Source organism: Sinocyclocheilus anshuiensis, unplaced genomic scaffold (genome assembly GCF_001515605.1).
Source record: "Sinocyclocheilus anshuiensis isolate Anshui unplaced genomic scaffold, SAMN03320099.WGS_v1.1 scaffold1283, whole genome shotgun sequence".
Classification (NCBI taxonomy): Eukaryota; Metazoa; Chordata; class Actinopteri; order Cypriniformes; family Cyprinidae; genus Sinocyclocheilus; species Sinocyclocheilus anshuiensis.
This window is the reverse complement of record NW_015536528.1, coordinates 273,820-286,773: the sequence shown is the minus strand read 5'-3', so window position 1 is coordinate 286,773 and position 12,954 is coordinate 273,820. Positions and strand designations below refer to the sequence as shown.

General features: G+C 37.6%; 1 protein-coding gene across 1 annotated transcript in view; it reads right to left on the bottom strand.

Annotated features, from left to right (window-relative positions):
• Positions 1–641: 641 nt before the first annotated feature.
• LOC107694606 (plexin domain-containing protein 1-like) overlaps positions 642–12,954 on the bottom strand; it is an 80,927-nt gene continuing 68,614 nt past the window's right edge. The window contains exons 11-12 of the mRNA XM_016494302.1: positions 3,445–3,581; positions 642–1,126 (exon numbers count right to left, since the gene is read on the bottom strand). Coding sequence (XP_016349788.1) covers positions 1,004–1,126; positions 3,445–3,581 — 260 coding nt within the window. The 3' untranslated portion in view covers positions 642–1,003. The remainder of the gene's footprint in view (positions 1,127–3,444; positions 3,582–12,954) is intronic.

The following is a 12,954-nucleotide window of genomic DNA, read 5'->3' as shown; positions in this document are numbered from 1 at the left end:
TAGGAAAGGATTTCATACATTTATACGTTGTTGGTCAATTATCAATGTCAATGAACTACAGAATTTAACAGCCGGCCTGCAGGTGTCAATGTTTCCCAATTTAATGATGCAGACCCAACTACATTTCTGAACAGATGAGCTAGTTAGAAAACCAAAGAAAACAGCATTTTTTTTTCAAAACATCTCATTTTATTTTTATTGTTTTACAATAAGCATACTGTATGTTGCAAATGCAACACTGCAGTGGCATTTAACACAATGGAAATCAGCTAACTTTTGCTTTGGATTTGGTTACAAAAATTTCTAATGTCTGACCATCTGTTCAACAGGAAAACACATTTTACATTACATCTCCACAAACAGCTTTGGAAATACAATTTTTCAATTCTCCAAAAAGCAAAATGAAACATTAAACTTTTACATTTACTTTTAAAATTTAGTTGTTGCATTTATTTGTTCTTTTATTTTATTTATAATAATATTTATTAATATTTTATGAGCAAATTGATTTTATGCTTTATGACTAAATGACAGGGCAAAAAAAAAGTTTACTAGAGTAAGCTATTTGAATTAAAGTGCTGTCAAGTCCATGTGGCTAACTGAGTATTATGCAACTTTTATCCACTGAACACAACTCTTCACAAAATATCTTAAAAAAAAAAACTCTATAAAGATACGTTGCACTGTACATTAACTTGCAATCATTTTGGCTAACACATACCCATTATTACGGAGTGTTGCTAGCAGATTTGCTGGTCTTTGTTACAATTAGTACCTCTTAGAACTTAAAATTTCCTTTACTATAAACAACAGCATAAAAGGTTTTGACTGCCAACTGTGGTCAGAGACAGAGAAAAGCTCACAAAACTGTCAAATGATCTTTTTCAACAGTGACAGCCTCGCATTGTGTGTTTGTCCATGATCCTAAAATCATTAAAGAAAAAAAACAAAAACAAAATCACTTTTTCTTTAGTCCATCCCTTGAACATAAAGTCCTGCCTGCTCAGCACTGCTCCGCCTCAATGAACCCCTCTTTTTCGTAACCCCCAAGATCAACCTCAGCATAGCTGGAATGGCATCCTTGATTCCGAAACTTCACAGAGGGCCAATAGTTATTGGTGCGACGCTGTGAATAAGAGACACCACAACAGCTTACAATTATTTTAAAAGAGTTTAAATTGGATAGATAGATAGATAGATAGATAGATAGATGATAGATAGATAGCAGGGCTCGAAAATAGCCGCTTTTCCACTGTCGAGCCAGTGCTTTAAACGGGCGGGGCGGGGCTAATAGCCTCGGACCTGTAGCACAGCACCCAAAATCACGATGCGTTTCCACCGTCGGACCAGAAGCTCCACTGCGCTTCACTAAAACCTGCCCTTTACACGCCTCTCAGGAACAACATCACACAACCCCATCATTTCACCAACAAAGACAATATTTATCAGAAAACTAATCAGAAAATCACTGGAACTAGCGCGATCACAAAACAAACATGATAAAAGCGGCCGTTTGTTTGCATGTTTTGTTAAAGATTTAAATCCAAAAGCATCTATGTTTTACAATAATAAGTGATACATTGATCATAATGAATTAATTTATCAGGATTGAAAATTAGTCACACAGAAATAAAGTGGTATGAATCGTTATTTCACAAAAGAAAGAGGACACAGCCTACTTATTCAGTCGAGTCTGTTTTTATTTATTTGTAGTCACAGTATACATCACATTTAGAAAGAATAATTTCTATATTTTTTCCATCAAAAATACGACCTGAGTAGCAGAGGGAGTTCCTGAACAAAAAACATTATTATGATTATTTTTTATGACGTACTCTAGACGAGACTTATGGCAGATGAAATATGTTACTAAATAAATACACGATTATGATAGAGAATGAGAAGCTAACGTCTGATTTCTTCAAGCGGTTGTATTTACCATGTTTACTATGGTAACGTTAATGGCTAGCATGCAAAGTCTTTTGCATCGCTTATAAATACCTATTTCTGCCTTGTATGGTGATCCTAATCCACACTGGATCTCAAACAGAAGTTTCAAACACTCGCTACTGTCTGAAAGTGAGTTTTAAGCTCAACTTATTTTAATAGTCTTTGATGCTGGTGTTATCTGTTAACTTTATGAAATGATTCGTGGCACTGACGCTCTCCAGACGCGGAGAAACTCTGCCTTTGTTCATAGCCACTCCTCTAGTCCCAGTTGGTCCGCTTTGGGCCAAAAAACCTGGACCGTTGGCCCCGAGGAAGCACCGACGAGGCACGATCAAGCCCTGGAAATGACAGTGGAAACGCGATTGGCCCTGGCAAGCACTAGCACGCCCGGTTTTGGCCCGACAGTGGAAACGTGGCTAATAAGGACTACTTGATGGCCCAGGGCAAGCGTAAAAGACGCTTGGGAATTGCATGTGTTTTTAATCCTTGCTAATTTAAAAATTCAAACAATTTGAAAGCATTCCAGCAAGCCTTTTTTTTTGTTTGTTTTATTTCGGACTATCTTTTTTCCATGCTTGCACACAAACTGCACTTCAACAATTTTCCAAAACTATATATTACTTTATATTTAGTCTATAAATGGCCGTTAACAGAGGCCAGCGATGCTGAAGATGAATGCAACGAGGAGAAAATAGGCAGAGCAAGATCACTGTTCACTATGCGCAAAATATTGGAAGAAAATCCTAAATAATTAATTTTATGAATGTGTTTCTGAGGGAAACTGATCTTTAGAAAAGGTTAGATGGTATTTTCTTTTCATCTTGCCTCCGTATTTTAAAGTAGTGTTTATAAGCACAGCGCTGCTGTGTTTACAGCGGTAACCAAGGAAACCCTGTATCGCTGCTGTTCTATACGTGCCACCTGCTGTCAGAAAGTGAAGGTGTGCCTCATTCAGCCCATCTGCTGTTTTAGTTTCGTGCAGATGTTATATGTAACATAATTTCACAAAGCTAAAGTCAGAACATTCTGTTTTTGCTTCAGATTTTGAAATTATACAGTCTAATTTAAACTGTTACAAGTGTGTAGAATATTTTTATTTTTTTTTTGGATCGATTTGTGATTAAAATTCAGTGGTTGTCTATCATTTCAAATGGCTATGAAAAATCAAGGTGCAACACTAAGTGAAAAATATGCAATGTTATTTTACATGTGATTATTCAATTTCTGTACCTGATCACCTACAAACATGAAAACCTAAAGCATAATTTCATTTGTATCTTTGTTCTATTTATTCAGTGGTGTTATTGCTGTTAATTTGTTCGTTTGTTCTTATTAACTGACTGTTTACTTGTCTTTAATAATGTTTGAACTTTATATTTGTTAGGCTAGTAGTTTTTGCTGTGGTATCGAATTTGAAATCGAGATTCGTAAAATTTAATTTGTATCATAGATACATAGATAGATAGATAGATAGATAGATAGATTTGTACTTACCTGCATGAGGTAGAAAGGAGGAGCAACAGTTGGATGTGTGTTAATGTAGTAGACAGCCAACAGGGTCAAGAACACCAGTAGAACCAGAGCTGCCACCACACCTGCAATGATGGCTGTATGTTCTGGTGCTTCCTCACCTGAAAGTGTGAGAGAAAGTCAAGTAATTTTAAATGGGAACAAAGTTGTTATTTACAGTTCGAAGTATACAGCAATTTTCCAATTCATAGAGCAAGTATTAGATGTTCAAAAGTTTAAATCAACACATATCAAGCGCATAAGACATAAACAGATGATTCAGCTCAGCATATATATGGTGAATCACAAGCAAAACTATAAAGTATATATCAATGCAACACCAAGTAGCATTTTAATCTTAGACACAGAGGCTGAATTTAAACTGAACTTTTACTTGGTCCTGGGCTTTATTCTGACATATCAGCATGGATGCATGATGATTTTGCTTATTAATCACTACTTGTTTTGCTTCTTTTCATTGTTATTTCTTCATCTCATTCTACATGCTTCAATAATATTGTATATTCAGTTTTCAGGTTTTGTCATTATTGCTGGTTACTGCTGGCGAAATGTAGCAGCCTGTTTACAATATGTTATTTTAGTATTATTTATGTACTATTACAGTTTTTATTAATATTTGGAGTTTTTTGTCATTTCAAGCTTTTGTAGATTTCATTCTTTTTTTTCTGTTTAGCTTTATTTTTATTTCAGTTTTAGCTTTAATATTTATAATACAGATTAAACACGTCAACTTTGAGCGCTATCGGGAACAAAATTGAGAAGTCAGATGACGGATGAAAGCTGAACAAGAAGCCTATTGGAACAACATGGCAGCCAATCTCGAAGATGCAGCATCAAGGCAGGAAATATCAGACGGTTCTCTATCAGACTCTCAAGAGACTGAGCGGATGGTCCAGGCTGACCAATGACAACATCAAGAAGGTGGATGGCTCCTTCGTCAGATCGGCGGACAAGCACCTGCAGCGGTGGCGGGAGCATTTTCAGCAGCTCCTTAACCATGACCCACTGTGCAGACTGGTCGCAGAGCCACCACGTGTGGAGCCTGTTGGCAGATGAGGTGCAAGCCATCATACGTTCATTGAAGAATGGAAAGGCACCTGGCTTGGGCCACGTGGAGGTTGAAGCAATGAAGGCCAGTGGAAAAGTTCCACAAGGCAATCCCCACATCCTCATGAAGCTAATCTGGCAATCTGAACGAATCCTATCGACCTGGAAGAAATCCGCAATTGTGCCCATCTTCAAGAAAGCCAACAGTCATGAACGTAAGAACTACCGCGGCATTAGTCTACTGTCTATCGTTGCTAAAGTCTTCATGAATGTCATCCAATCACGGCTACAGCGACATCAGGAGCAGACGAGCCATGAGGAGCAAGCCAGATTCCATCCTCTCCAAAGCTGTTGTGACCAGATCGTTTTTATCTGCCAGCTGAGGAGAGAATCTATTGTGCCAAGAGTTTGTTCATCATTTTCACTGACTTCAAATCGGCATTCGATTTCGTGCACTGGCTGTCACTCTGGAAGGTGCTGGACCGTCCAAAAGTCATCTGCCTCCTCCAGAACCTCTATGATGACTCAATGAGCTGCATATGCATTTGCAGCGAGGTGTCTGAGGAGTTTTCCGTCCCTACCGGCATTCGACAAGGTGACATCGCCTCCCCGCATTTGTTCAATAAATTGATCGATGCGATCATGAGAGAGGTCTTCGAAAACAAGCAGGGAGTCAGGTATGGCATCGATGGCTACGTGATCAATCTTATGTTCGCCGACGACAGTGCCATCCTTGCCAATTACAGAGGCCACCGACACCCTCTACAACGTCGCCTGTTTCGCCAAGCCGTACGGACTGAAAATCAACATGGATAATACAAACGTTATGATGGCTGATGGCTCACCAGGATCTAACCACCTCGAGGGAGTCCAAATTGCACAAGTACAAGACTTCAAGTACCTAGGATCTCTGGTCCAAGAGAAGATTGCCTCGACCACCGAAGATCTTAGCTGAATTGGCTAGCCAACAGTGGTGTTCACCTCGCTGAAGTGGTGTTTGTTGAAGGCCAACATCACTACTGCGACTTAAGATATGACTCTTCCGGACCTTGGTCATTAGTATTGAGTTTTATGGATCAGAAACCTGGACCGTTGTTAATTCAGAACTCAGCAAGATCAAGGTCTTCCAAATGCAATGCCTCTGACAAGTCCTTGAAGTCCTTGCATGACTGACTCGGGAATTAATGTATCCGAAAAGAGTGTGGCAACCAGCCTAAAATCAAAGAGGCCATCCATAAGCGATGACTGCATTAGCTTGGACACATCTGTCGGATTAGTGATGACCGACTGCCATTCCAACTTCTCTGGTGCTGCCGACCACCGACCTGGGAAGTACACCATGCTGCACCGGACAAGACCTGGCTGAAGCAAATCGATGACGACATAAGAAACCAACACATCACTCTGACGGAAGTCTTGGCCACTGATCTGCATGAAGGCATGTAGTAAACAAGGTTCAAAATCCTGCGGCACCCAAAGCAGCGTACACGCTTCGGAGGCAGCTCTGGCCCGTCACCAGCTATGGAATTAATCAATAATGCAAAAAAAAAAGAATTCTAATATTTAAACTTATTTTATTTCAGTTAGTTGCCAAGGCAACATTTCTAATTTTTCAGTTTGTTAAGTTTTCATCTAATATTTCTATTTTATTTCAGCTTTATTTCAATGAATGAAAATGATTTAATAGTTAAGATTAGACATCGACCGATAGTGGATTTTACCGATACGAATAGCTAGGTTGGACCACACTGGCCGATACCGATTAATCAACCGATAGTTTTTAAAATGGATACTAAACAAAAACTAATTTACTATTAAAAAAACAGTACTGAACCATACTTTGTACATTAATAAAAATATGAATATTAAATATTAATTATATATTGATCATTAAAGTTAGTTCATAGTTCATTACCTAATGTTAACAGATATTGTATGTATACTCTTTAATTGCTTCTAATCGAGAACACGTGATGATTATCTAATCAAAATAACAAAATATGTTAGTCACACACTGGGCACCGCCGCATCTAGGAGAACTCACACACACCGGACGTGTCGTGTTCAGTGAAAGCGGCGGTCCAAAACAGTTTATTTAATCATAAAATCAAAAAGCGGCATAGATGAGTTTGAAGTTCGGTGTTTAAAAAAACAGAGCAAAACGGAAAGAAAAAGCGTGATCTATATATATGTCGAATGTGTCTGAAAGAAATGGTTCTCGGTTCAGTGTACTAGTGATTCAAGAACTGTTGACTCGAGAACCGCTGTACCGTTTGGTACTACACGCATGCGCAGTATCATCAGCTCATCGGTTCTCAAATCGGACGCGGCCGAAAGAAACCGGTTCTCGGTTGAGTGTACCGGTGATCCAAAAACCACTGCAACCGACTCGAGAACGAGAACCGCTCTAGCAGTAGCAGTGGGCATGTACGTTCGTTAGTACATGGCATGCTGCACACAGTTTATCAGCTGCTCTGCTCGTGCTCATCATCAGTTCTCTTTTCACAGCAGTTCAGTCAGTGTACTGTTGCAGTAACTGAATAACTCGGGATATTGGTTTATTTGGAGTCAGAGGGAGTGTCAGGCACATTAAAAAAGTAAGTAACATGTAATTTGTGGATTAGTGCTTACTGGAGACGCGAACAGTTTCAAACGATTCAGTTCGATTTGATGAACTGGTTCGACCGGTTCACTAAGAAGAACCAGTTAAATAGAACGATTCATTCGCGAACCGGCCATCACTAATATCAATATGTTTTCTCACGTCACAGCTTTAAATCTGTAACTTCGCTGGCTATCAAATGCATTAATGTGACCAACTGTATATAAACTAATGCAAATAGATGGTAACAATCGTGACATTAAGAATTTGCATCAGACTTGCATGTTTTGGCCCACATTGTTTTAACCATTTGAGGTGCTGCTAATGTTCGCGTCCTCTCAGCTTTAATAGCAAACCTACTGCTGTTCTTTCTCCTTTAATTTAGTCAACAACTTAATTACTTAGTAATGATATGAAAACATGCTCTATAGTGTAGGCCTACTGTATACGCATCGTTTCGTTGTCTGTTTAAATGCGCCTCTAAGTGTCCTGCTCTGTGCAGCGCACAGTGTCACGTGTCAAAACAAACAGCACGTGGTGTCAGTAACTATTATTACTCAGGGTTGGGGACTATTATTATTATTATTTTATAAATTAATAAAAAAAATCATATCTTTTGTAAAATGTATATAAACGAGATTTGGGTCATATTTGCATCACCCTAGCAACCACACAGCAACAATCAGAACACCTTAACAACCTCATCATAACATAATCCTGGTGGCAGCTCAAAACCTAAAAACATATGTGAGACTTTAATAGGTTTTACTACACTAAAGTACTCCATTAAAATCCTCATGACAGCTCTGATCAGGCTAGACAGATGCCTCCAAAGCAGTCCAGTAGACCTGTGTAGTTTGTTCTTGGCAGAAAATCAAAGGACATGATACAACACATTATAAATATGAAAGGACAGCACTGAGAATAATGCAACTGCAATATTGAAACAAAGTATACATTCAGCTGCTGTAGCTGTATCGATGGACGATGAAGTTGATTATGTTCAGACAAATTCACTGCTATTTCAACATAAATAGTTGATAAATAAAGTATATCCAATCACAGAAGAAAACAGTCTGAAAATGTGTGAAAAGAACACAAAGTACATGAAATATTATATATATACTTTATATATGTGTAAATATATATTCGTTGTCTGTTTTAAATGTGCCTCTTAAGTGTCCTGCGTCAAAACAAACAACACGTGGTGTCAGTGATTCCACCTCTAGAGGCCGCTCTCGCTCTCGTACTGTATAATGACTGCGGACCTTCTCAGCCGCTCCAGCAACGGACGCAACCCGGAAAAACTATCGGCATGGACTTTTGCCGATAGCTCCAGCAATCAACTATCAGTGCCGATTAATCGGCCAAACCGATACATCAGTCGATCTCTAGTTAATATAATAGTTTTAGTTAACAATAACAACACTGTGGCTGAACCAACTGCAGGGTAACACTAAAACTAGCCTAATGTTAGGATAAACCTTTTAATACTCACATCATAAACCTGTCTTTTTAGGCAAATACCAGATATGGGTGTCATGTCATAAAATAATTTGAACATTAATTAATTTCTATTTAACATGATGCCATTTTAATAAAAAAACATTGTAAATCACTAATAACACTTTCATTTCCATGGTTATTTTAATAAATTATATACACAAAGCCAACAAAAAACATTTACATTATTAAAGAACATCATCATTGTACTTCAGTCTAACATGGGTTTAAGCACTCTCAAAAAAAAAAAAAAAAAATCCTCCAGTTATAATCATTAAAGCTGTCTACACTGTGAAATGAATATTTTACTGTAGGTACATCCACAATTTGTTGTTTATGATGAGCAAATTTGAAAATGCAGAAATCAGTCAGTGAATGTGCGCACTGAACAAATCTCCGTATTTCGTGATGACTAATCTGAACTTCTGATTAGTTATTGTAACAGAATTGTGTGTGATTGGTTAAAATCTACAACATGTAAAAACCACAGACTGTAAAAAAAAAAAAGTGTCTCCACTTAACAACGTGTCTCCACTTCCTTCCACTATAGAAAAGTGAAGCCAAAATGTCCTAGGTATTTTGTTTCTTAATTATGCGTCAAACAATAAACATAGAAAAGACAGAACTGATAGAATCTCTACATGAATAAAATAACATCAAATCTACATGTAAAGTTTCACAAACAAAACTAAAATAAATAAATGAAATAAAATACAAATAAATATAAAAGGAAGAAAAAAGACACAATAATAAACACATACAGAGGAAAACATTATGCATCAGTGGTATTAACAAAAATTATCATAATATTTAAAAAATCTGTCACTTTCTTTGTTTTTAATGAACAAGAGATTTACGAAATGCAAGAAATGCAAAAGTAGGCCACGAATTAGACCATTTTTGCTTATGAATAAAAAAAAAGGTAACACTTTATTTCGATAGTCCCCTTTAGACATTCTACTAACAAAAGACAATGCAGAAAAGCTCAGCGGATGTGGCAGAAGACGAAACTTGAAATTCACTATAGCATCTATAAAGACAGCCTTCGTGCTTTCAATGTGGAACTAGGCAAAGCTAGACAGACCTTCTTCTCAAACCTTATAAACAGTAACTTAAACAACACTCGCACTGTTTTTGCTACTGTTGAGAGACTGACAAACCCCGCAAGTCAGATTGCCAGTGAAATGCTCTCCGACAGCAAATGCAATGAGTTTGCTTCCTTCTTTTCTGAGAAGATCAATAATACCAGGAAGGCGATTAGCACATCCCCAAGTTATGCAGAGGTCAGACAGATTCGACCGCAATATCAAAAAGAAGATACTATGTCTGCTTTTGAAGAGATTGATAGCAAAATTTTGGAAGAAATAGTACAGCACCTTAAATCGTCAACCTGCTATCTTGACACACTTCCCACATATTTTTTCAAAAGGGTGCTTAACTGTTTAGAAGCAGATCTCTTAGAAGTGTTGGATGCCTCACTTCTTTCTGGGGCTTTTCCAAACCCCAAAACTGCAGTTGTTAAACCCCTTCTGAAAAAGAACAATCTTGATAACACCATATTGAGCAAAAATAGACCAATATCAAATCTTCCTTTTATAGGCAAGATTATTGAAAAGGTAGTCTTTAATCAGCTGAACAAATACTTAAACTCAAATGGATACCTGGACAATTTTCAATCTGGTTTCCGACCGCATCACAGCACAGATTTTAAATCATTTTCAAAGTTTTTAAATTCCTTGTTTTATTGTTATTATTATTTTATTTTATGTAAAGCACTTTGAATTACCATTATGTATGAAATGTGCTATATAAATAAACTTGCCTCGCATAACAGTGCAACTACATGTCAACTAGCAGGCATTAGAGTATTAGTAGACTGTCTGCTTAATATCTAAAATGAATGAGAGTTAGTTGACATGTAGTTGCAAAGTTACTTATAGTTAGTAGAATGTCTAAAGTGGACTATCAAAATAAAGTGTAACCAAAAATTTTTTAAAAAGCTTACTTTTATAGTAACAGATTATATTTCTTAACTGAAAGGATCTGGAAGAATCAAGGTGCTTACCTATATGAAGCAGAGATGGCAAAGTGCACACATCCTTCACTCAAGTAGAAGTACAAATACTCATGTTTAAAAACACTCTGGTAAAAGTTGAAGTACTGACTAAACTTTTGTACTCAAGTTAAAATAAAGTAAGGGCTCTGACATGTACTTAATTAAAAAAGTATCCAGGCTGAACAACCGCCATGTAGAGTACAAGCAGAGAAAAGACTAAGGTGACAAGAAAAAAAAATTTAGTTATACTGTAAATTTGATTGAAATGCAAACAAAGACAAGTAGAGTGCAAGCATCATTTACACTTGTTTACCCCTCTTAAACATCTAAGTTTTTATTATAAAATATTATGATCCGCTAAAAGAAAAATATAACTCCATATGGAAAAAACGTGTGGATATGGATGTTTACTTCCAATTTCTTTTAGAGAAAAGTGTTATTTTTTCCTATTTTTACCCAAATAGGGTGTTGTGAGCATTAGTAAGTGCACACGTAATGTCTGTTTCATTCATACTGGTAGCCGGAGGGCGCCCTCACGCAGAAACTCCACAAGTTTCTCACGCAAGTAATAGAACTGAAGACGTTCCAGGAAATCCCTTATATGGAAAATGCATCCAGCTATCGCTGTAGTGGAGTAAAATGCGGATAGAGACGTTTTACCTGATGAAACATCAATGCAATAAACATACGATTGCAGCAATATATGGTTTATCTGTGTTCTTCAAGCCATCTCAGGTATTTTTATAAAAATAAAGTATATTTATAATGCCTTTTAACACTGCATAGAATACTATAAAGTAGCATGATTTCTACCTTATTCTGAGATAAGTAGCCATGTCAGATCACAAAAGGAAGTTATTTCAAACACTTGACTGATGTTATTATGTGCATTTGGGCTAAATACATGTCATTAAATGTTCTCTTTGTTTGAGAACAGATTTGTAAACAGCCTCACAGACATGCAAGAACTATCGCACCTGTGCTACTGTGGTAAATTTATTCATTTATTTTTTCGACATATTTCGCCCTGTACAGCCCTGTGAATGTCTATAATTTCATGTCGACATCACTTTTTTTTCACATTGAAAAAATAAATGGATCAGTGTCTCATCCTTAATCCCACAAAATGAGTAACTGTCAACATTCATATATTTTGCCACAAAGTCATTCACGGGATATATTTTGTGTAAGATCTTAAAATGAACTTAATTTGTCTCATTGGGAATGCAATACTTAAAAGAGTTAACAACCAGGTTTCTTTCCAGTCTATTAACTCAATAAGTGATGGCCAGTTAAATTTGGCTTCAGGAATTTTTTATTGTGGAGAATTTGCCAAAAATGCTTATTGTTAATTTTTTTGTTAAATATACTAATTACATCTAAGGTCAAATCAGGTTCTTTGGTGTCACTCTTGCTAAACTTAAATACCATTTTACCAGTTGAGTTAGACCGGAAGGAAAGTCTCAGGTTATGCATGTAACCATGGTTCCCCTTCTAGGGAACTCACTCTGCGTTCTCTAGCGGACACTATGGAAACTGCCGGCAGCTGGACACATGTGAAACAACTCCAATCCTATTGGCCCACGTAGCCTGTGAAGTCATCTCGTTCCTTCTCAAGGGAACTCCTTCTACGTCCTCTAGCGGACACTATGGGGAATGAAATGCCAATATGCCATGCTGCAGCGCATGCCTGTCCACCTGGTGAGAGAGCACCAAGGAAGTGACACACATACATCTAACTTTTCCTGTGAAAGGGGCCAAGCTATTGACGCCCCTGGCCGCTCACACAGCTTGGCAGAAATGGGGAACCAAGTTTCAGATGAAAGAGGGACATCCACACCAAGTTAAGAACACAGCTACCCTCAAATAGCTATGTTATGTGAGTGTAGGGTATCAGACCGAATCAGACAATCTAAGATTTAGTCAAAAACACACTTGAAACACGAGGAGCCGAATTCCACAGAGGCCCAAGACACAGGATGTTCGTAAATCAGATCCTGGTGCCACAAGCCTGAACCAACTAGCAGCTTTGAGTAGCTCACAGCATTTAAACAAAAGAACACTTATTGACAATTCCAAGGAGATTGTCAATTTTGGGGGCAAGTAATCAAGATTAATGGTCAAAAGAGATGCACAGCGTGACCATCACATGGAAACCAGTGATAGCAATCACGAGCTCTTTGGATTGACTCCCCCCACCTCGACGACAGAGAACAGACTGAAATTCCTTATGAGAGACCTCTTAACCTCTGGTCTTCACAGAACA